The following is a 22,479-nucleotide window of genomic DNA, read 5'->3' as shown; positions in this document are numbered from 1 at the left end:
TTCTATAATGGACTAACTGATGCTTCTAGGGACTTCCTAGAAAGTTGTGTTGGTTGTGTTTTTAGGGAACGAACTGTTGGACAAGCTGAGGAATTATTGAATAACATATTGAAAAATTATGATGATTGGACTATTCCTGAACCACCGCCTAAACCCACTCCGAAGAAGAGTGGTATATTATATCTCAGTCCTGAAGATATGCAAGAGGCAAAGAAAACTATGAAGGAAAAAGGCATTAAAGCTGAGGATGTTAAAAATTTACCTCCTATTGAAGAAATACATGGGCTTAATACACCACCAATGCCTAAGGTGGTAGAGGTAAATTCTCTTATGAAGTTTAATTATAATGACAATCCTCACAATATGCATCCTAGTCAATGCCTTTATGAGTTTGAAAACTACATTAGAAAACAAGACCACTTCAATGCAAATGTTATGAAACAATTGATATACAATTGATATGATTGCTCGCTTGAGTGACTTGTTATTTAGACTATCAAATGATGTTAGAGTTGTTGGAAAACATGCTTCTATGGTTCAAACTCAATTAGAACAAGTTGCTAAATCACAAAGAGAATTGCTTGATGAAATGAATCATAATATGCATGACTTTTCTGTTAGAGTTGCAACTAGAGGAGGTAAAATGACTCAGGAACCACTTTATCCTGAGGAACGCCCTAAAAGAATTGAACAAGATCCACAAAGATCTAACACTAGTGCACCTAGTCCTTCTAGAAAGAAAAAGAAAAGGAAAAATGATAGGACTTTGCACACTTCTAGTGAACCTGAAATAGAAAAACCTCCTGATAATGATAATGAAATTTCTATCTCTGATGCTGAAACTCAATCTGGTAATGAACACTCACCTAATGATAATGAAAAAGATAATGCTGAGGTTCATGAAGACTCTCAACCAACCAATGAAAAAGAACCAGATAATGATGTTGAGATGGAACCACCTGTTGATCTTGATAACCCACAAGCTAAAAATAAAAGATATGACAAAAGAGACTTTGTTGCTAGAAAACACAGTAAATAAAGGGAACCGTGGGTTCAAAAACCTATGCCTTTTCCACCCAAGTCAACTAAAAGGAATGATGATGAAGAATTTGAATGCTTTGCTGAAATGCTGAGGCCGGTCTTTTTGCGGACTCGCTTGACTGATATCTTGAAAATGCCTCCTTATGCAAAGTATATGAAAGACATCATCACTAATAAGAGAAAAATACCGGAAGCTGAAATCTCCACTACGCTTGCTAATTACACTTTTAAAGATGGAGTACCTAAAAAACTTGGAGATTTGGGAATACCAACTATACCTTGCTCTATCAAAAAGAATTATGTGAAAACTGCTCTGTGTGATTTAGGAGCTGGTGTTAGTGTTATGCCTTTCTCTTTATATAAAATACTTGACTTGAATAAACTCACACCTACTGAAATATCTTTGCAAATGGCTAAAAATCAACTGCCATACCTATCGGTATCTGTGAGGATGTGCCTGTTGTTGTTGCTAATGTTACTATTTTGACTGACTTTGTTATACTTGAGATGCCCGAGGACGACAACATGTCGATTATCCTTGGTAGACCCTTCTTGAATACTGCAGGGGCTGTTATTGATTGCAATAAAAGCAAGGTCACTTTTCATATTAATGGCAATGAGCACACGGTGCACTTTTCGAAGAAACAATTCCAAGCAAATGGTATTAATGTTATTGAAAAATCTCCGACAATCACTATTGGAAGTTTCCAAATACCTCTACCTACTGTCAAAAAGAAATATGAAATGCTTACTGTTGGGGAAATGCATATCCCCATTGAGGTAACTTAGTGGTTTACGAAAGTTCTTCGGTTTCATGTTAATCGAAAGTGGTTGTTAATAAGACTTGATCAACCTTATTAATGGATCATTTTTGAACGGTGTGAAGTTGATGAATTTAGTAAGCACTATTTTCTGTCCCTACTTTTTATTCTCTATTTTTATTAGTTAAATAAAATAATATACCATGTTTTGTCTGTTTTCTGAATTTCTCGTGCAATAAAAAATGACCCAAAAATAAAAGTTCTCAGAATACCCTGAAAATTTAATACAATTTTTTCTGAATATTTGAGAATTTTTGGTGCAAATAACATCAGAGGGAGGTGCACTAGGTGGGCACAACCCACCTGGGAGCGCTAGCACCCCAGGTGCGCCCTGGTGGGTTGTGGTCCCCACATGGGCCCTCTCACTTATATCTTCATGCCACATCATCACTTACCTCCAGAAAAAACCTTTGCTCTCTCTCTCCCGTGTTCTTAAGCTCAAACCCACGGATTTTGATCTCTTTGCTCGAAGCTCCGTTTCCGAAACTGTTTCGGGGGATTGTTGCTTGGTATGTGACTCCACCATTTGTCCAATTAGTTTTTGATTTAGTTGTTTATACTTTAAATAATTAGCTACTCTTGGTGCTGTTGTAGATGTGCTTGCATGTTGAATTCTTAGTGTTCTAAGTAGTTTGAATGCTTGCTATGGCTTCTATGTATCCCTCTGAGTAGTTGCTATCAATCTTACAAAGTTTGGTTGACAAATTTTTGTCACTCCAAAATGTTTATTTTCATAAAATTGTACGCGAACATGAATATCTTCAGGAAGTTTGGCTCTAAGAAGAACTCCAAGGGTGTTATTGGGGAGTTTTCTGACAATGATCTCCACCCTCAGAGGTTGGTAGAAGTACGGCCGTGCGAATGGCCGCACACCCCGTTCCTGGAAGAGGATGGAATTCTTGAGGAGTTCATGCAATATATTGCTAATGCCAGCCTCACCGACTTCATCGCAGATGAGCATGACCAGCACCACATCCTCACAAACGTCTTTGTTCAGAGCTTTACTTTCTTGCCTAAAAATAATCCTCCTGAAGTGAGCTTTAATTTATATGCTAAAAACCATCAGATACCACTTACTGAGTTTTGTGACATATGCATGATTCCGTCTGATGGAAGCTTGGTTGCGCCTAGGCCGACCGAGTTTGAGGATTTTTACCGCACTCTGACCGTGGGTGATGAGAGAGGAGTGTCAGCCATCACTGCCACTGGCTTACATTTTCCCGTTGTTCGTTACTTTGCACTTTTTATTACCAAATGTTTGCTTTCTAGGGAGAAGGTGGGTGCACTTAGTTCACCAGACCTTGTTGTTTTACGTCATGCATTAGAACGCGACGACACTTATAGCTTGGGAGCTATTGTGGCTCGTCGCCTCCATCTTAATAAATCTAAGGGCAAAATACATGGTGGGATTTATGCTACTCGCTTGGCGGCTCACTTTGAGGTTGAGATACACCCATGATTTCCCCCTGACCAAAGTTTACCTAGACCGTCCAACCATGGATCACCACCATTTTACTGATATAGAATCTCCTCACATCCCTATTCTCTATAACCTGGTTTTTAGTGTGAGGACTCGTGATGTTATTCCATTACCTGCTCCTGCTTTATTTTATTCTTCTGTCAGGGGCGGATATAGGATTATGCCTGCAGATATCATCACCTACCGAAATGCTCAGGCTGCTGCGGAAGCGGCACAGCAAGCCCCCCCCCCCCAGCACTCGGACGAGTGGATGCCCGCTCCTCAGCACCCCTACTACCCTCCAGGCTACTGACCAATTACCAACTTAGGCCAAAAGCCTAAGCTTGGGGGAGTATGTGTTTCTCACCGACATTACATTCATGCATATCATCCCATTTGTCGGTGCTCATACTTTTTCATTGTATCATCCATGCTTAGATTTATTTCCTTGCTCTCTCCTTGTGTGTTTGAAAAACTTTAGAAAAACCCAAAAAAAATTAGTTGTAGTTAATTTACTTTCTATGCATGCTTAGTAGTAGTACTAAAAAGAAAAACCAAAAAGATTTTCTTGTTCTTCTTTTGCTTGTTGGGAGCTTTCTCGTGTAAATAGTTTTTCTCGTTTTTGCATTTCCCTTTTATTTGCTTGTTGAACAAAACCAAAAACTCCAAAAATATTTCAGTGTGTTTCTCTGAATTTCTTTTCTTTTATTCGAGTTGTACCGACGAGAAGACCGTAATGAAAATGTTGAGTGGCTTTCATATGAATAATTGTTGAACTAATAAGAGCCCATTTTACCTTGTCTTCTCCTATTGAATAAAATGTTTGCAGATTCCAGCTTAGTCCATGGCACTCTTGCACTATTATTATTTTCATATCATTCGGTCATGCAAGTGAAAGGCAATAATCACGACATTCGATGAACTGGTCGTGGCAAAGAGAAACTGGTATGAACTCGACTTGTCTTGTCTATGTAAATATGTTTAACCTAGCATCCATGCTTCAACCCATTATGATTAAACATGTTTGCAATGACAATTAGAGATTATAGTTTCTCATGCCATGCATAAGTAGCTGGGAGTTAATAATGATTTATCTTGGATATCAATATAGCGTTAAGATGATTGTGATGTAGTATGATGATATGGTATCCTCCTCTGAATATTCAAGTGGCTTGACTTGGTACATGTTCATGCATGTAGTTGAATCAAAACCAACATGGCCTCTATAATGCTTATGTTTATGGTGTCCATATCCTACTCATGCTAGTGTCTAATGTTACTTATGCATAATGCATGGTTATGATCGTTGTTGCTCTCTAGCTGGCCGCTTCTCAATCTAAATTGCTAGCCTTCACCTGTACTAAGTGGGGATTCTTCTTGTACATCAAAAACCTTGAACCCAAAGTTATTCTAGATGAGTCCACCATACCTACCTATATACGGTATTACCCTGCCGTCCTAAGTAAATTTGCATGTACCACCTCTAACAACTTTTAAAAAATTATCCGTTTTGTGTGCCTGGATCGTTCATGGAATGACAGGAGGTGGTCGATATCTTCCGTGCTAAGCGGGTTATTCTCAGGTCGAGTGTTTATTCACTCGCCATCACACGAGAAAATGGGCGGTAATAGGGATGAACGGTCCCAAACTGCAAACATGAAAAAGAGTTCATCTCTGAAATAATTAAACAAAAACTCCCAATGGAGTCAAAACCTTTACTTTTACCGCTTGGGAACCGCCACTAGCGTGCTTAGCATGGAAGATGTTGATAACTGATGGTCGTGAAGTGAATAAGAAAGGTGCATGTCTCAAAATATCATTTATCTCTATTTTAAAAATTGAGCTCTGGCACCTCTGCAAATCAGTGCTTCCCTCTGCGAAGGGACTTTCTATTTACTTTTATGTTGTGTCATCACCTTCTAACAAACAAGCGTCAGAAACTGAGTAGAGCACAGCGGTCATGATTTATGCATTGTGTGTAGCTAGTGTTGGGTGCGTCATGGCTGGATCTTTTCTACCATGAATTACAATGTTTAGTCACTGCTTGAACTTTGGAGGTGCTCTGCATTTATGTTTTGCGGTCTCAGAAAGGGCTAGCGAGATACCATTATTGTCATATTATATCATGGTTGTTTTGACAACGTGTTGTCGTTTGAGATATCTTATTATTGCTTGCTAGCTGATTATGTCATTGATATGAGTCATTATAATCTTTAAGAGTTATTGTCGACATGGTTAGTTATAATGTTGGCTGAAAACCTGGGTGCTATTTAAGATTATTTATGCAAACAAGAGCAAAAGAGTTCGTAAAAGTTTTTCTTTCTCACTTTCAGTTTATCAACTGAATTGCTTGAGGACAAGCAAAGGTTTAAGCTTGGGGGAGTTGATACGTCTCCAACGTCTCCAACGTATCTACTTTTTCTCACGCTTTTCCTCTTGTTTTGAACTCTAATTTGCATGATTTGTATGAAACTAACCCCGGACTGACGCTGTTTTCAGCAGAACTATCATGGTGTTGTTTTTGTGCAGAAATAAAAGTTTTCGGAATGGAACGAAACTTTGCGAGGATTTTTTATATCAATAATAAGAATTTCTGAGCCAAGACCCACCAGAGAGGGGCCCCTAGGTGGGCACAACCCACCAGGGCGCGCCCCCCTCTCCTGGCGCGCCAGGTGGGTTGTACCCACCTGGTGGCCCCGCTGACGACCCCCTGATACTATAAAATCACATATTTCCAGGAAAAAAATCAGGGAGAAAGAATTATCGTGATCCATGAGATGGAGCTGTCGCGAGGCCCTGTTCTTCCTCGGGGGGCAGATCTGGAGTCTGTTTGGGACTCCGGAGGGGGGGGTCTTCGTTCTTCGTCATCACCAACCCTTCTCCATCGCCAATTCCATGATGCTCCCCACCGGGAGTGAGTAATTCCTTCGTAGGCTCGCTGGTCGGTGAGGAGTTGGATGAGATTCATCATGTAATCGAGTTAGTTTTGTTAGGGCCCGATCCCTAGTATCCACTATGTTCTTAGATTGATGTTGTTATGACTTTGCTATGCTTAATGCTTGTCACTTTGGGCCCGGGTGCCATGATTTCAGATCTGAACAGTTTTTGAATTCATCATTATATCCATGTTTTAGATCCGGTCTTGCAAGTTATAGTCACCTACTGCGGTTATGATCCAGCAACCCCGGAGTGACAACAACCGGGCCCACTCCCGGTGATGACCGTAGTTTGAGGAGTTCATGTATTCACTTTGTGTTAATGCTTTGTTCTGATTCTCTATTAAAAGGAGGCCTTAATATCTCTTAGTTCCCAATATGGACCCCGCTGGTCGGTGAGGCCTTCATAAAGCACGTATGACTATTTACAGAATACATGCCTACATTATATCGATGAACTAGAGCTAGTGTCGTATCACCCTAGGTTACAACTGTCTCATGATGAATATCATCCAACAAGTCAACAATCCAATGCCTACGAACTTTTCCATATTGTTTATGCTAAGTTACTACTGCTATCAAAACTGTTACACTTGCTACAAAATTACTGCTATCACTGTTACTATTACTATTGTTGTTGTCACTACTATCAAAACTATCAAACTACTTTGCTACTGATCACTTTGCTGCAGATAATTAATCTCCAGGTGTGGTTGAATCAACAACTCAGCTGCTAATACCTTCAAATATTCTTTGGCTCCCCTTGTGCCGAATCTATAAATTTGGGTTGAATATTTACCCTCGAAAACTGTTGCAATCCCCTATACTTGTGGGTTATCAGCGACTCGGGGGCGGAGGGGGTCGTTCTCCTATAGCTACATTGTAACTAATTAGCTAGACGGTTAATTAGATCCATTTATTTTGAGAACGAAGGGTCAAATAAACAAGTAGCCATTAATGCTTAATAATCGCCCCTATTTTCTTTCATCGAATCCCTGCCTCGCCTACGGCTGCATGCAATTCATTAGCCTAGTCTATAGCAACCACTCTTGGTTCAAACCTCCACTAAATCAAAATTTTATTTGACTTTCCTAGCCACACTCAAAAAAAATCTTACCAAAATCTAGATATGGAGTGTAAGGTATATGTCAGGGCATGATTGATGTTGAACCACTAGAATATGAATGTCCCAGTTGCAATGCGCGGGGCAATTATCTAGTGCCTCTTCAAGATCACACATGGTTAGACTTGTCGTGATTGTTCATGACATAACTGCGCCGCTCCATGGGTGTTTTATAGGAACCTTAACCCTCCCCTCCTTGTTTTCGTTGGAGTATAGGCTAAGCTTGCACAGTCAATGGTGATGGTGAGGCAACCTCCTCATGTGTCACCCGTCGGCGTGTGCGCTCATTGTGGGGAGGCTCGACCTCATGGGTTTTGCACAACACTACAACCTTTGACGACTCTCTAGGTGGTGATACTCCAACATTATGATGCATCTTTATGTCTTTCTTGTTGCGCGTTGGCGGCCTTCGTGGACTTTGGTCCATTGTCTCTGTCTCGCCTAGTATGTTGATGGTGGTCCTGCTCTACACACTTTGATGGATGTGCATTGCTTGTGACAATGACATACCCCCACTCGCACCGCACCCTGACAGATTCGGGTGTGCTCTGATAGATCTGACTCACCAGCAGCTGGTGACGAGGTTTGTAGAGGCTCCCGTGTGAAATTGGTGCATTTGCAGCGTTCGGGGTGTGCGGGCCAACGGGATTGTAACGCCCTCGATGCGGCTATATCTCCTACGTGTCGAAGCACGACTTAGAGGCATAACCGCATTGAAAGCAATGTCGCAAGTAAGGCAATCTTCACAACATTCCATGTAACATAGATAATAAAAGGGGAAGGTACATAGTTGGCTTACACTCGCCACGTCAAACAAAGTACATAAATAGCATTACATCATCCAATCACTCATGGCCCGACTACGGTGACAAAATAAAGATCAACCCAACATGTGACACGGTCCCGATCACCCCAACTGGGCACCACTACTGATCATTAGGGAAAGACACGTAGTATCGGCGTGAGTCCTCGTCGAACTCCCACTTGAGCTCAAGCGCGTCTTCTGGAACGGAGTCATCGGGCCCTGCATCTGGTTTGGAAGTAATCTGTGAGCCACAGGGACTCAGCAATCTCGCACCCTCGCGATTAAGACTATTTAAGCTCATAGGTAAGGCAAGGTAAAGTATGAGGAGCTGCAGCAAGCGACTAGCATATATGGTGGCTAACCTATTCGCAAATGAGAGCGAGAAGAGAAAGCAATGCATGATCGAATAACTAGAGAACAACCTGCGACAAGCATTACTTCAACACAGTGTTCGCTTCCCGGACTCCGCCGAGAAGAGACCATCACGGTAACACACACAGTTGATTCATTTTAATTAAGTTAAGGTTCAAGTTATCTACAACCGGACGTTAACAAATTCCCATATGCCCATAACCGCGGCATGGCTTTCGAAAGTTCAAATCCCTGCAGGGGAGTCCCAACTTAGCCCATGACAAGCTCTCACGGTCAACGAAGGAATAGACCTCCTCCCGAGACATTCCGATCAGACTCGGTATCCCGGTTCTACAAGACACTTTGACAAGTTAAAACAAATCCAGCAACACCGCCCGAATGTGCCGACAAATCCCGATAGGAGCTGCACATATCTCGTTCTCAGGGCACACTTAGATTGTCTAAACTTCTGGTAGGCCGGCCTCACCGCTCCGGCGAGGCACCGCCGCCCCGACGCCACCACCGCTCCGCCGCTGACGCCCCCATCGCCGGCGTCCCTCACCGCCGCCTCCACCGCGCCGCCCAAGTCCCACGCCGGCCGGCCCCCGCTTCCCCGTCGAGCTCCGGCGGTCAACCTCCTCCCCGGTGAACAGTTTCCGGCGAGCCTCGAAGTCCACGCCCGGTTGGATCTGGATCTGAGAAAATATCTCGGTTGACTTTTTTGCCCGAAACCCTAATTATTTGGCATTGTTCATCGCATCGTAACTCCGCATCCGTAGCTCCGTTTTGGGCATATAGCATATCAAAATGTTCGTCTCAGAGAGCAGATCATTTCATCTCATTGCATCATTTTCATTTGAGTTCCTCTTGATGCCCGAAATGCTGCTGGAAGAGTGCTATTTGGGATAATTGTCAGATCTGCTGCTCCAAATAGCTATTTGTCTTTTTTGCCATGATTATTGTGTGCATGATATGCCCCTGAGCTCTACATGTGTTTTGTCATATGCTTTGCCATCTTTCCATAGGTGCAATCCATGTATTTTTGTGATGTGTGTGGTGACTAGCACAAGCTTGCAAAGTGGTGCATTCGTTAATGCTGATTTCAGGGACTTAGCAATTCCACTAAGTCCTTGATCTGTTTTTATCAATATGCCATATGTTCATGTTGTTTCCTAGTGATCCGTGCCTCTTTTGAGGATGATCAGTAAGGATGTTTTGTTAATCTTGTAGTGCTCTATCCATCCATGTCTTTGTTTGCAATTTTGGAGCACCCTAGCTTGAGTCAATCAACCTCTACTTTTACTATTTCGTGAATCTGGGCAGATTGTCTACTTGTTAGCGATTTTGCCGAGGACGTTGTAGTTGAACCGTTCATGCTATGTTGTTGTTCTTGCCATGTCTAGCTTGTATAATGTGTATTCTTGACGTGTGTATGCTTAGATTGTCATTCCATGCTCTGTAGTGAGTGCATTGAGCTCGTAAACATGCCTACTTGATATCTGATTTGCATGCTCCAGTTTTTCTCTAAGTCTGTGAGCTGTTTATGTTTTTGCCATGTTCACATGCTTGCAATTGTATTTTCTGATCCCTTTTGTCTCAAGGTCACTAAGGGACTTTTGTTAAGATCTTTGGGTAGCTCCATGCCATGCTTTACTTTGCCATGTTCAGGTCCTGTAGCATATAGTTTTCATACTCCAAAGTGTGCTACCTGATCTGAAATTCCAGACAAGTGTTAATTTCACTAAGTCTGAAATCTGTTTACCAAATGCCTTTTTGTCATGCTTGTTTGAACCTGTTAATGGATGAATTGGCCGTAGCTCAGTGTTCATCTTTTGTTAAGCTTCATGAATGGATCCCTGCCATGTATTTTGTTGTCATGTTTCGGTGTTGTAGCATATTTAGCTTGTTGCATTTAGATGGCTACTTGCTATTTATCGCAGACCGGGGCCATATTTGAATTGCTTGCCATTTCCAAACCGTGTATCCGATTCCGGCGTTATTTATATCGTTTTCAAGCGAAATCACCTCACCTTCCCAGTGGCACACTTGGATTTCCAAGTTGAGGCCAGTTCATTCATTCCTTGTCAAATCTTGCATATGCATCACATATCGCATCCCGCATAGCATACCATCTTTGCATCATATTGTTTGAGCTTTGCACGTGGTTGATTGTGTCCTTGTTGCTTGTTTGTCTTGTTTGGGTAGAGCCGGGAGACGAGTTCGCTAACGAGGAGCCCGTTGAGTTTGCTTTCGAGGATCCAGACAACTCTGACAACTTTGCAGGCAAGATGATCATACCCTCGAAATCACTTCTATCTTTGCTTTGCTAGATGCTCGCTCTTTTGCTATGCCTATGCTACGATGCCTACCACCTGCTTATCATGCCTCCCAAATTGCCATGTCAAACCTCTAACCCACCATGTCCTAGCAAACCGTTGATTGGCTCTGTTACCGCTTTGCTCAGCCCCTCTTATAGCGTTGATAGTTGCAGGTGATGGACACCGTTCCTTGTTGGAACATTATTTTCTTGTTGGGATATCATTATATTATCTTGTTATCTTAATGGATCTATATACTTGGTAAGGGTGGAAGGCTCGGCCTCTCGCCTAGTGTTTTGTTCCACTCTTGCCGCCCTAGTTTCCGTCATATCAGTGTTATGTTCCCGGATTTTTGCGTTGCTTACGCAGTTGGGTTATAATGGGAACCCCTTGATAGTTCGCCTTGATTAAAGCTTTTCCAGCAATGCCCAACCTTGGTTTTACCATTTGCCACCTAGCCTCTTTTTCCCTTGGGTTTCCGAAGCCCGAGGGTCATCTTATTTAACCCCCCCGGGCCAGTGCTCCTCTGAGTGTTGGTCCACCTCGTCAGCCGCCGGTGGCCACCAGGGACAACTCTGGACTGGCCTACCGGAAGTTTAGACAATCTAAGTGTGCCCTGAGAACGAGATATGTGCAGCTCCTATCGGGATTTGTCGGCACATTCGGGCGGTGTTGCTGGATTTGTTTTAACTTGTCGAAGTGTCTTGTAGAACCGGGATACCAAGTCTAATCGGAATGTCTCGGGAGGAGGTCTATTCCTTCGTTGACCGTGAGAGCTTGTCATGGGCTAAGTTGGGACTCCCCTGTAGGGATTTGAACTTTCGAAAGTCGTGCCCGCGGTTATGGGCAGATGGAAATTTGTTAACGTCCGGTTGTAGATAACTTGAACCTTAACTTAATTAAAATGAATCAACTGTGTGTGTTACCGTGATGGTCTCTTCTCGGCAAAGTCCGGGAAGCGAACACTGTGTTGGAGTAATGCTTGTCGCAGGTTGTTCTCTAGTTATTCGGTCGTGCATTGCTTTCTCTTCTCGCTCTCATTTGCGAATAGGTTAGCCACCATATATGCTAGTCGCTTGCTGCAGCTCCTCATACTTTACCTTGCCTTACCTATGAGCTTAAATAGTCTTGATCGCGAGGGTGCGAGATTGCTGAGTCCCTGTGGCTCACAGATTACTTCCAAACCAGATGCAGGGCCCGATGACTCCATTTCAGAAGACGCGCTTGAGCTCAAGTGGGAGTTCGACGAGGACTCACGCCGATACTACGTGTCTTTCCCTGATGATCAGTAGTGGTGCCCAGTTGGGGTGATCGGGACCGTGTCGCATGTTGGGTTGATATTTTATTTTGGCACCGTAGTCGGGCCATGAGTGATTGGATGATGTAATGCTATTTATGTACTTTGTTTGACGTGGCGAGTGTAAGCCAACTATGTACCTTCCCCTTTTATTATCTATGTTACATGGGATGTTGTGAAGATTGCCTTACTTGCGACATTGCTTTCAATGCGGTTATGCCTCTAAGTCGTGCTTCGACACGTAGGAGATATAGCTGCATCGAGGGCGTTACAAGTTGGTATCAGAGCCGACCCTCGCGGTTACACGGATGTTTGCGGACAGGTGCGCGGTCATGTTGTTCAAGACGTTTGTGACCCGTCGTGGCACCCGGCATGGCACATGTACCAGACTGGAAGCACAGACGTTTGTGCCAAGAGGGAACGTTCCTGTGGCCCAACGAGGACGTCGGTTCCTCTGAGTGGGGGTGTATGTGATAGACTGGCTTATTAGGGATGATAGACTACTCATATCAATAAGGAATTCCTTCTTTTCCGGGAGCCCATTTATACAGAACTCCAAAGTTAAGCGTGCTCAGCTTGGAGTAGTGTCAGGATGAGTGACCGACCGGGAAGTTGCTCTCGGGTGCGCATGAGTGAGGACAAAGTGCGCAGAAAAGACTAGTATTGATCTGTGGGGCCAGTCTAGATCCCGCCAGGAGTAACGACCACCGGCGGGTGTGTCCGGAGTGTTACAGGGATGTAAGAGAAGGTATTTGGGTTGTATGTGGTTGGGGGTTGTGTTGCTCTATGCGGCTTTTTGTTGACCATAGGTGTTGGCACTCATGGGCATTGCTCTCCTCATTTGGAGTTGTCGTGGAGATCTACAACATCCTCCACCCAGAACCAGATGTTTAGTCTTCAGGAGGAAACCTAGGATCTATATTTGTCGGATCTAACGACGATGTCATGTCTGACATCGTTATCTCATTGGAGTGTCGCCTTTTAAGACCTTCATCCCTTTTAACATTCCTTATGGTTTGGACACATGTTTCATCACAACTGGCAAGAGATCGACAGATAATGTTGATTGGTGGTGTGACGACTTGTGTGGCAAAGATGGTGACCTATGACGTATGGATCACGACAAGGGCTACGTGGTTGGCTCTGCAACGTGTCCCATGGATTCTCGTACTCTATTCTTTGTGTCACGGTGGAATCAAACCTCTTGGCATCATCCGACCGGCGACGATGAGCTTGCGATAGACGGATTGGTCGTGGTGGTTGGATTGGCGCAACTTTTGCTTGTCTCGCCTTCGAAGCTCATCGCCAAAATCAGAGTTGCCTATCACCAAATGCATGCCAAAGGTGGGTAAAGCTCAAGGTTGTCAGAATCGCGATTTTGAATCGGATCGGAGCTTCGGTGGTAGGATGACAAATCGTAGAATCCTCACTATCGGAATTTTAGAAACGTAGATTCTAAGAACTGAAATCGTAGAATCATAAGGGTTAGTTTGGATCGTAAAGTCATAAAATCGTATGACAGAATCGTGATTCTAACAACCTTGGTAAGGCTTGACGTGTATGGGTTCTATTCTTCTTCTTCTTCTTCTTCTTCTATATCAGGTTTGTGGACCCTTGAATTTATGATTTATCCGGGGTTTTCATAATTAATCAGACAATATTCTTCTGAATGCATAGATAATTTTGTTGCCTCGATAGGATTTTCCTTCATAACTTTTTTTCACAACTGGATAGGGGAAACGAACTTGTTCACCACATGGAAGCACCCTCCCACCGGAGTTTCGGGCAATATGGCCGAAATCGTATGCGTCGCACGCTTGACACATGTGTTGATGTCACGAGGAAGATCCTCCTATCAGTGTAGTCGCACGTAGTCCTGGCCATGGGAAGCCCGGCCCGGCCGGCCGGACCCAAAAAAGCCCGACCCGGCCCGGCCCGACGTTGCTCCTAGGTCGAGCTCGGGCCTAGATTTTGAGCCCGATGGCCGGGCCTGGGCCTGTCAATTTTGCGATTTTCTGAAGAGGCCCGGCCCGAGGCCCGAGGCCTGCCAGGCTTTTATGTGTTCGGGCCGGGTTTGGGCCTAAAAATCAGGCCCGACGGCCGGGCCGGGCCCGGGCCTGGGTTTTTTGCCTCGGGCTTGGCTAGGCCCGCCCCGAGGTTTGGCCAGGTATAGTCGCACGCGCCGCACGCTCCACAAGTCGACATCCCGGGTTCACGCGATGCGAAGACCCTTCCAAATGCCTCTACGCGTCATTTTTGTCATGGTTGGCACACTGCTAGTGTGCACGTCACGCTACCAGTTTACATAATAAGAAAGATATTTTTCCTATTTCATTAACAACTGAACAAAGTTAACCACTTGCTGGATCAGTCGCCACACCCGTGGAAGCAAGCCATATTTGTTTTTTCAGCTTGAAAATGAATGGATTCCTTTGCTGTTCACTCTCAACATAAGCTTATCTGGCTCACAAACTGCTTACCATTTCAGCACAGGGAGAAAAAAGAATTGCACACGGACAGACCAGAATCCTCCATTTGATTTTGTGCTCTCTACAAAACCTATCCAACTTCAAGGAATCCAACAACAGTTGTATAACGGAAGAAAAATCATCTTCCGTGTTCCTCATCCTTCCAGATCAGAACAGTCGCCGCACCCAAATCGATCTACTGCTATGTTACAACATAATAACTTCATTGATAATGGCTACAATTCAAACTGACAGCAAGCAAGACACAGGACGTCATTCGTCTTCGGAGGTCTCGTCGGTTTGCTCATCGGGTTCTTCCTCTGGCAGGGCGGATACGATTGCGGCACAGCAGAAGGAATCGCGGTCCTTCAGGAGGAGGCAGCTTCCTGCCGAGTTCCATTTCAAGTCGACTATCCGGAAATCTGGCAAGGGAATGTTGACACAGCAAGCGCCGGATGGTGTCCACATGTACAGGTGCGGGCTCTCCGTGCACAATACGAGGCGTGGACATGTAGGGTCCCAGGCAGCAGCGCGGATCGGATCTTTCTGCACAAGAACGGCCGCAAGCTCGAGGCGGCAGATGTCCCATATCCAAAGAACAGTAGGCATGTTGTCGTTCCGGGTGAAGAAATAGTGGCTGTCGCTGCTCCACGACAGCATACCTGCACAACGTTTGTAACTTGAAAGGTGAGAGGTATTTCAAGGTTTCTGCACAGAAAGAAACTCTGGATGCAATTGCAATCTTAGCAATGGGGGTTTCTCCGTAATACAACACACTGATTCTTCAACATTTTTCTGCTAGAATTTTGAGAATCAGCAAGACAAATCACCTAAGGGACTGTTGGTAAGTGTTATTCATCACGTCTATACTGATATTACTTAAAATGGCCTTGCAAGAGGCATGAATTGGAGCAGAAAAAGACAAGTAAAAGCAGCTAACCGATTCCTTGTTTGGGGTTGGGCTTGTCACTAGCTGGTTTCTGTGCTGGCACGGTGATTGGAACATCCATCACAGCATATTTTACTCTAGAACCTCCTTCTGAGCCATTTTCTGATAAACAAAACAGGAAAATTCATTACAGAACAATACAATGAAATAATTGACAAAAGTACACAAAAGGCAGCATACAACGTGTCAGTTTGGTTATGTATGTTCTTGAGCTATTGTGTACATAGTCTCCATAAATCTAGAAAATATTAGAGGAGACCGCCCATCTTAACACCGAGATGGCCTTAAGCTACAACCCATCAATAGTTTTTACTTACACGTGGTGTTGCAAAGTAATGTATTCTCTACACCAAGTCAACACTCAAAGAAAAAGTCCAACATAAATAGAACCGACACTTATTTTGCTGACTATGCAAAGAAACATACCAAGGTGACTCACACTATAGGGTACAATGTTACCAATGTCAAGACTCAAGACATAATAACTAAGTAAAGTAAATACATCTTCAGACGTATCACATTAAATGCCAAAATCAGAAAGGTTAAGCTTACAAGTCTGATAAGACTGTACACACAAAAAAGGATGTCCCAGAATATGCTCTTGTTCAATTTTGTTAGATAGGGTAACATCTTGATGATTTCTTTGGTTAATTCCATAGACCGTGCACAGCCTATTTCAGTTGATAAGGGAACTGCCAAGCAAGAAATGCTAAGAAAATGGTATGATGAATGGGTGAACATAGGGAAACAAGCAATAATGAGTATAAATCCATTTTCGTAATCTTACCAGTGCCATTGTCTCGCATGTTACGAGACAAGCCTTCGCTTAGACATAACTCTGACATATCAAGCTGAAATGGGTCATCCACTTCCTGTGTCATATTTTGTTGTTATAATCAAATGGCATGGACAGTAAAAGTGTAAATATGCTGAGTTCAAACACCAAAACAACAGTAAATCTGCTAAGATGGGAATTAATGATAGGAATAGACAGATTTACCTTAAATACTGCAGCATTATAGGGACTTCGAATCGAGGCTGCATGAGTGAACTCGGCAAAGGTTTTCCATGTCAAATGGTTCAATATTCGCACTGATTGATCATAGCTGCCCACTGCTAAAAATTGTCCACAAGGTGACCAACCAACAGTTTTGACACCTAACCCACTTTCATATGCTGAATACTTGAACAGGCATCGCCCATCCGGTGAATATATTAGAACCTGCACAAGACATGTTCTTTGAATGATCAGTTTACATTTCACTACCTCAGAATTGTTACCTCTGCACTGAACTATCTCACCTCATTTTTCGTCTAGGACACAAAAGAAGATCTTTAAGAGTTGAATACAAGATTGGTTGAGCTATAAAAATGGAGGGTGCTTTTGAAGGATCGCGCAAGGAATTATTTTTTAAGCCATGGCCCAATATGTTTTAAGGGAAACCATAACCCCGTGTTCCAATTGATCAATCATCAAAAACCAAATTAAACATATAGGTACATGGCATGAACCAAATGCAATAATGTCCTCAAGTACCAGTGGTTGCACAAGAGTAAACTGCTGTGTGCCCTTCAAAAAAAGATAACACGGTGTGGCATGACAACCATGCAACAAATAAGGTAACTCAAGCAACGTCATCTCAATTTAAAAAACTTAGCTATCTTAAGCAAACTAGAAAGATGTGAGGTAAGATCATGAGATACTGTAAATGAAGATAATTATGGAAGAGTACCATAATATAACAAACGGGGTAACTAAAACTGCTGCATAGAGATATACATAAGAATTGGCTACAGTCACAAGCCATAACACATAAAACACCAGGAAGTTTCTGTAGAGATAGCACATGCACCTTGTATTCAAGAAGTGAATCCCAGGCCACAATAGCACTGTCATCAGGCGACCACTCAACACCTGCCAAGTCTAGTGTGTCAACAGCGAATACACCCATTATCTCCCAGGAATGACATGAGAGCAAATTTATGTAATCTTTGCAGTCCCGCCTGGTGCAGATCGCAGCAAACTTCCCATCCTTAGTGAAAGAAACACCTCGGGCTGCATGCTTTGGCCACTGTACATGAACGCAGGCAGTATTTACAAGAGACCATACAGTCAAACGGAGTTGGAACTCTGATGTAGTGAGTATATGACGACTGTCAGGACTCCAGCGAGCATAAGCAATCCCTGCAGATCCTTCATCAATCTTACAGGTCCAGTCAGGCTGGCTCAGCGACCAAGCCTGCACCATTGGCCGCTTGTAAAGTCCACATAGAATGTATTCTGAATCTGGTGCCCACTCCAAAAAGTTTATCTTGTCTACACATGAAAACAACTGCACCACCTGCACAAGCAAGTGAAAGCATGTGTTTACAATTTTTAGTGTCTAGATGTGACTAACATTCTTATAATGACAAGGAGATCACATAAACTTAAGATTCATGCAACTCCTATGGGCACAAAGTTGTAAGGAATTATACATTTTCTTAGGTAATGGATGCAATATGCAAGGTATTACATACATAGCCATTCTTCAAAGTTGAAATGATAACACAATAATACAGCATGCCACTTTCGCATAAAAGATATAAAAACGTGAAGAACTCATGGAACTTGCATGAATCCAAAAGATAGTAAAGAGTAATCTAGAAGTTACACAATACATTAGACCAATAGTAATGATAACACAAATAAAAGGGTGCATTCTAAGCTGAAAGAGCAGCTAGAATTTATATGTGCAGAGCAGATGCACCCATCTAAACCTGAACATGAAAAACAGAACCCCGTATTATCCACTCCCATACCACTCACAACCCAAAATTGACCCCTTAAACAATGTGAAGTCTCGTACTACAGATGTTGTAGGAGACATCAATGTTGAATCATCCAAGACAGTAGCAAGGCAAGTACTAGCTACTTAGGAGCAATCAGGTCGAATCACATTACTTAGTTATAGCAAGTACAGACCTAAAAGACCTAAATGTTTGTCAAGGCGAGAGTCCAGACACGAGTTTGAAGTGTCATGTCGATTCATATGCTATGGCAGGTCGATCTGATTTCAGTCAAAATTGAACTAAGCTGGGATCGATTAAAATTGGGCGCATTCCACGCATCAAGGCGCCCAAATCTGAAGCACGCCAGTTGGCACGAACCTCAAATCCCAGATTCGCCAGCAACTTGAACCCCAGACCCGCAGCCCAATTCTACGGGGGAGAAACAGGCCGGGTAAATGGTGGCGTGTATACCTTGAGGGTGACGACGTCGCGGACCACGAGGCGGTAGTCGCAGGCGACGGCGAGGAAGCGGGCGTCGGGAGAGAAGCAGCACGGGCCCGTCTGCTTGTACGCCTCCGTGAACTCCATACCCCCTGCTCGCTCGGCGCCTCCCCCCGGGTCGTCGCGGGAGGGGTGGGGGGGTTGGGGGCGAGCTGAAGGCCTGTCGGTCGCCGGCGACCTGCTCAGGCGAGGTGGGGGTGGGGGGCTGCGTTGGAATGTCGATTTTCCTAGAGGCTTTTGAGGGGTTCGTGTTTGGGATTTGAATTCGTTCGGAGGGTGGAGACGTAAAGTCGGAAGTGCGCGTAGTGTAGTACGGACTACGCAACGATATGTCGGCTGGAATTGTACTTTTTTTTGCGCAGGCTGGAATTACTGTTGTAAAGTAAAATTAGAGGGACTGAATTTTTTTGAGAAAAAATTAGAGAATTAGAGAGACCGATGATGACAATAGTAATGGAGTGAAGAGTTTTTCCTTAAAAAGAAAAAAAAATAATGGATAGAGTGGGTACCGGCCCGAAATTCAATTTGGCTTCCGGGAGCACGTGCTCCCGGGCCCCAAAATAATATTTGATATGTTAAAAAAATCAAGACAATTTTTTTATGTGTTTTTGGTCACATCCAAATAGTACCTGCAAATTTTGAGACAAAAAGGTTAAGTATTTTGGCATGTGCAAAAAAACATATTGAACCCCAAATTTTGTTTTTTCACTGACGAAACATTGCTGCTCCGATTCGCATGAATTTTTTAAGCATGCTTGCGACACTAACACGAACATCCATAAAAAAACAGAACTTTTTAAAAACATTTATTATTATTTTTCGTGCTAGTGTACCAACCGGAAGAATGTCATGCGGAAACCAACATTCGGTGAAAACCACAAGAAAAGGATGATTAAAGTTTCGAAAAAAAAATTAAAAAAATACGGGATGTTAAGAGGATGATTACCTATGTGTGGCAATAAAACATCACCCTTTTAATATCCCGTATTTTGTTCAGATTTTTTCAAAACTTTAAAATATGGTTTCCATAAAGTTTTCGTTGAATATTGGTTTCCATATGATACCCCCCTACCTCCCCCCCCCCCCCCCCCCCCCCCTCCAAAAAAAAAGCCCAGCCAGCTCATTTTTAAATAAAAAGTGGGTGCTAGCTAATATTGGCACTATAGAAGTAATCAACTGTCACTATAGCAGAGCAGGCCTAACACAGTTCCAGTTAGATGCTCACATCACATTTAGCAGTTAGGTAAGTAGTTTCGTCAGGAAACAATACAAATGACTGTCGTCACTCTTGAGAAAACAATGATTGGTCTTACTTTTAAAAATCTCTCCAACGCCACAAGGACGTTAGCTTAGCGAGGCTGGAGACCTTGTCTCTCCGGTGTGTAAACAAGTTTCAACTCATACATTATGTGTCACTTCTATGAGCCCCCTTCTCGGCGAAATGAATTACGTGCATGTAAATAAAGTCTTAATTCTCTTGTCACTCTTTTATTGAAATAAGATGGTAATTGAGCATCTTAGATGTGTCATTTTATTTTTATTTTGGCACAACCAAATTTTGGAAAAACTACAGTAGATAATCGATATCGATCTTCTTTTTTGTTTCTTCGATCATTCGAGCTTTGCAGGAAGCTGAGTTATTAGTCGAGGAATGGATAATCGGTGTAGCCCACGACAGGGTCAGAGGTATAGAATGTCATCCTGTCATAGTCATTGAGCGGCGCATTGAGCTCGAACCTCCTTGGTAGGTCTGGGTTTGCTAGGAACAGCCGCCCATAAGCGACGAGGTCAGTGTACCCCTCACCGACCACCTTGTTCCCCTCCTCCGGGTCGTACCCTCCGTTGGCGATGAAGGTGCCATTGAAGGCCTCCCTAAAGGGCAGAAGGCGGTGCGGGACTTGGCGTCGGCCATCGACGTGCGCCATCCTTGGCTCAATCATGTGGCAATAGAGGATGCCATAGTCATTGAGCTTGTTGACGAGGTGGAGGGCAAGAGCCTGAGGGTCCGAGTCATGGCAGTCCATGTAGTCGGTGAAGGGAGACAAACGGATGCCCACGTGGTGGCCGCCCACCTCCCCGACGACTGCGTCCACCACCTCTAGCGCAAAGCGACATCGGTTCTCGCGGCTGCCACCGTACTCGTCGGTGCGGTCGTTGGCGCTGTCCTTGAGAAACTGATCGATGATGTAGCTGTAGGCGCCGTGGATCTCAACGCCGTCAAACCCTACATGCATGCACATAGATCAACCAAAGGTTGCTTGGACAGAGTATGATCGAACTCTAGTAAGTAGTAGTACGTGAATGGCCCACAAAGTGAAGTAGTATCGGTGAGTAACACGTACCAGCTGTGATGGCGTTCCTTGCGGCTTTTCTGAAGTCATCGACGACATTGGGTATCTCGTCCTTTGTAAGCCTCCTCGGAGGTGAGAACTCCTCGAGACGACCGTCAGCGCTCATCTGAGGACTCACTTGCTTGTCGGTGCTCGATATCGGCGCCTGCCCATTCGGCTGTAACTCTATATTTTCGAACAATCAACACAAAAAATCAAACGTACTACTACAACCAAACATACTTGAAAAATCAGGAGAACGTAGGAGAGCCATTACTGTAGTTTGAGACGCGTCCGGCGTGCCATATCTGGCAGAAGAAGAGCGCACCCTTGGCATGCACGGCATCGACCACGGGTTTCCACGCGTCGATCTGCTCCTCCGTCCACACGCCAGGGGCGTCCTTGTACCCCTGTGCCGTGTCTGACACACCCGTCGCCTCCGCGATGAGCAGCCCACCCTTGGTCGCCCGTTGCGCATAGTACACCCCCGCGTGCGGCTGCGGCACGTTGCCGTAGGACCGCTGCCTCGTCAGTGGCGCCAGCACAACCCTGCACAAACGCAGTATGGATGAACAAGGCTGCACGACTTTGGGCCGGGTGCACCAAACCATGTCCGCATCAAGATTGACGATTTTTTCTTGTTTGCTGATATATCAATATTATTTCAGGCAGATTTGGTCAAAAGTTAAAAAAAATCAATTTAGGGATTTTTGCCTGAATTTTTCAGGCACAGACAATTTGGTAATCCTCGTCGAAGCTCAATGAAATTCCCAGGAAAAAAATCCAGACGCATGTGCATGATCGATCTATCATCAGAATAACAAGAAAAAGACCCGCAAAAAGAAAAGAATAACAAGAAAAAAGAACTTGAGCTACGATGGCATGAAGGGAAACTGTGCTGGCTGGTTGCAATGCCTGTGCGAGAGGTCGAACTGGCCCATCTTGTGCGGCGTCAGGAGAGGAGGCGCCGGCGTGGACTCCATGGATCGATGGATGTTGGTTCCTGTGGCCGAGTGAGTGATGTGTGTTTGGTAGGTTGGCTTCGAGTGAGTGAGTGAGTGCTGTGGAGGTACTCATTTTATAGAGCGGATGCGATCATACGAGGTACATATATTAAGATAAGAATACGATGCGATGGTGCATGGAGGGACCCGGCCGGGTGTTAATTAAGCTAGTTTTTTTAGACAAGTTAATTAAGCTAGGTGAAAGCTCCTTTCTGCGCCTGGGCCCCGGACGGCTGCTAAGCGCACTTTCTCTCGTCCCTCGTATAATAATCCTCGGTGCAAAGATGATGCCGATGACGCACCT

At 44.0% G+C, this 22,479-nt stretch overlaps 2 protein-coding genes across 3 annotated transcripts; both read right to left on the bottom strand.

The window, feature by feature from the left end:
- Window positions 1-14,643: 14,643 nt before the first annotated feature.
- LOC125528083 (Transducin/WD40 repeat-like superfamily protein) lies at window positions 14,644-19,075 on the bottom strand. Its single transcript, XM_048692595.2, has 6 exons — window positions 18,812-19,075; window positions 17,422-17,910; window positions 16,569-16,790; window positions 16,356-16,440; window positions 15,560-15,670; window positions 14,644-15,281 (listed from the first exon to the last, which is right to left on the bottom strand). Exons 1-6 carry the CDS (start codon window positions 18,926-18,928, stop codon window positions 14,893-14,895), a joined length of 1,413 nt encoding a protein of 470 aa, XP_048548552.1. The 5' UTR covers window positions 18,929-19,075; the 3' UTR covers window positions 14,644-14,892.
- Window positions 19,076-20,058: 983 nt separating this feature from the next.
- LOC147991362 (12-oxophytodienoate reductase 1-like) lies at window positions 20,059-22,241 on the bottom strand. Of its 2 annotated transcripts, none has more exons than XM_087522274.1 (4): window positions 22,048-22,230; window positions 21,449-21,720; window positions 21,184-21,357; window positions 20,059-21,065 (listed from the first exon to the last, which is right to left on the bottom strand). In XM_087522274.1, the coding sequence occupies exons 1-4, from the start codon at window positions 22,152-22,154 to the stop codon at window positions 20,482-20,484; spliced, it is 1,137 nt and encodes a 378-aa protein (XP_087378400.1). In that variant the 5' UTR covers window positions 22,155-22,230; the 3' UTR covers window positions 20,059-20,481. The 2 variants fall into 2 exon arrangements, with proteins under 2 accessions (XP_087378400.1, XP_087378402.1); XM_087522276.1 differs by having other exon boundaries at window positions 20,065-21,065; window positions 22,087-22,241.
- Window positions 22,242-22,479: the final 238 nt, after the last annotated feature.

This window comes from Triticum urartu, chromosome 1A, assembly GCF_056163025.1.
Source record: "Triticum urartu cultivar PI428250 chromosome 1A, HENAU_Tu73, whole genome shotgun sequence".
Lineage (NCBI taxonomy): Eukaryota > Viridiplantae > Streptophyta > Magnoliopsida > Poales > Poaceae > Triticum > Triticum urartu.
The sequence above is the reverse complement of the archived record's forward strand: the minus strand, read 5'-3'. Positions and strand labels throughout refer to the sequence as shown.

Bases quoted from the DNA above. Each gene is read 5' to 3' on its own strand.
- LOC125528083 (XM_048692595.2), bottom strand. From the start codon at position 18,928: ATGGAGTTCACGGAGGCGTACAAGCAGACGGGCCCGTGCTGCTTCTCT. The intron at 17,911-18,811 runs GTATACACGCCA...TTGCTTGTGCAG, and splicing joins GCGACGTCGTCACCCTCAAG to GTGGTGCAGTTGTTTTCATG. The intron at 15,671-16,355 runs GTAAGATTACGA...TTTGTTTATCAG, and splicing joins CATGCGAGACAATGGCACTG to AAAATGGCTCAGAAGGAGGT.
- LOC147991362 (XM_087522274.1), bottom strand. From the start codon at position 22,154: ATGGAGTCCACGCCGGCGCCTCCTCTCCTGACGCCGCACAAGATGGGC. The intron at 21,721-22,047 runs GTAGCTCAAGTT...GCGTTTGTGCAG, and splicing joins CAGTTTCCCTTCATGCCATC to GGTTGTGCTGGCGCCACTGA. The intron at 21,358-21,448 runs GTAATGGCTCTC...TCGAAAATATAG, and splicing joins CGGACGCGTCTCAAACTACA to AGTTACAGCCGAATGGGCAG.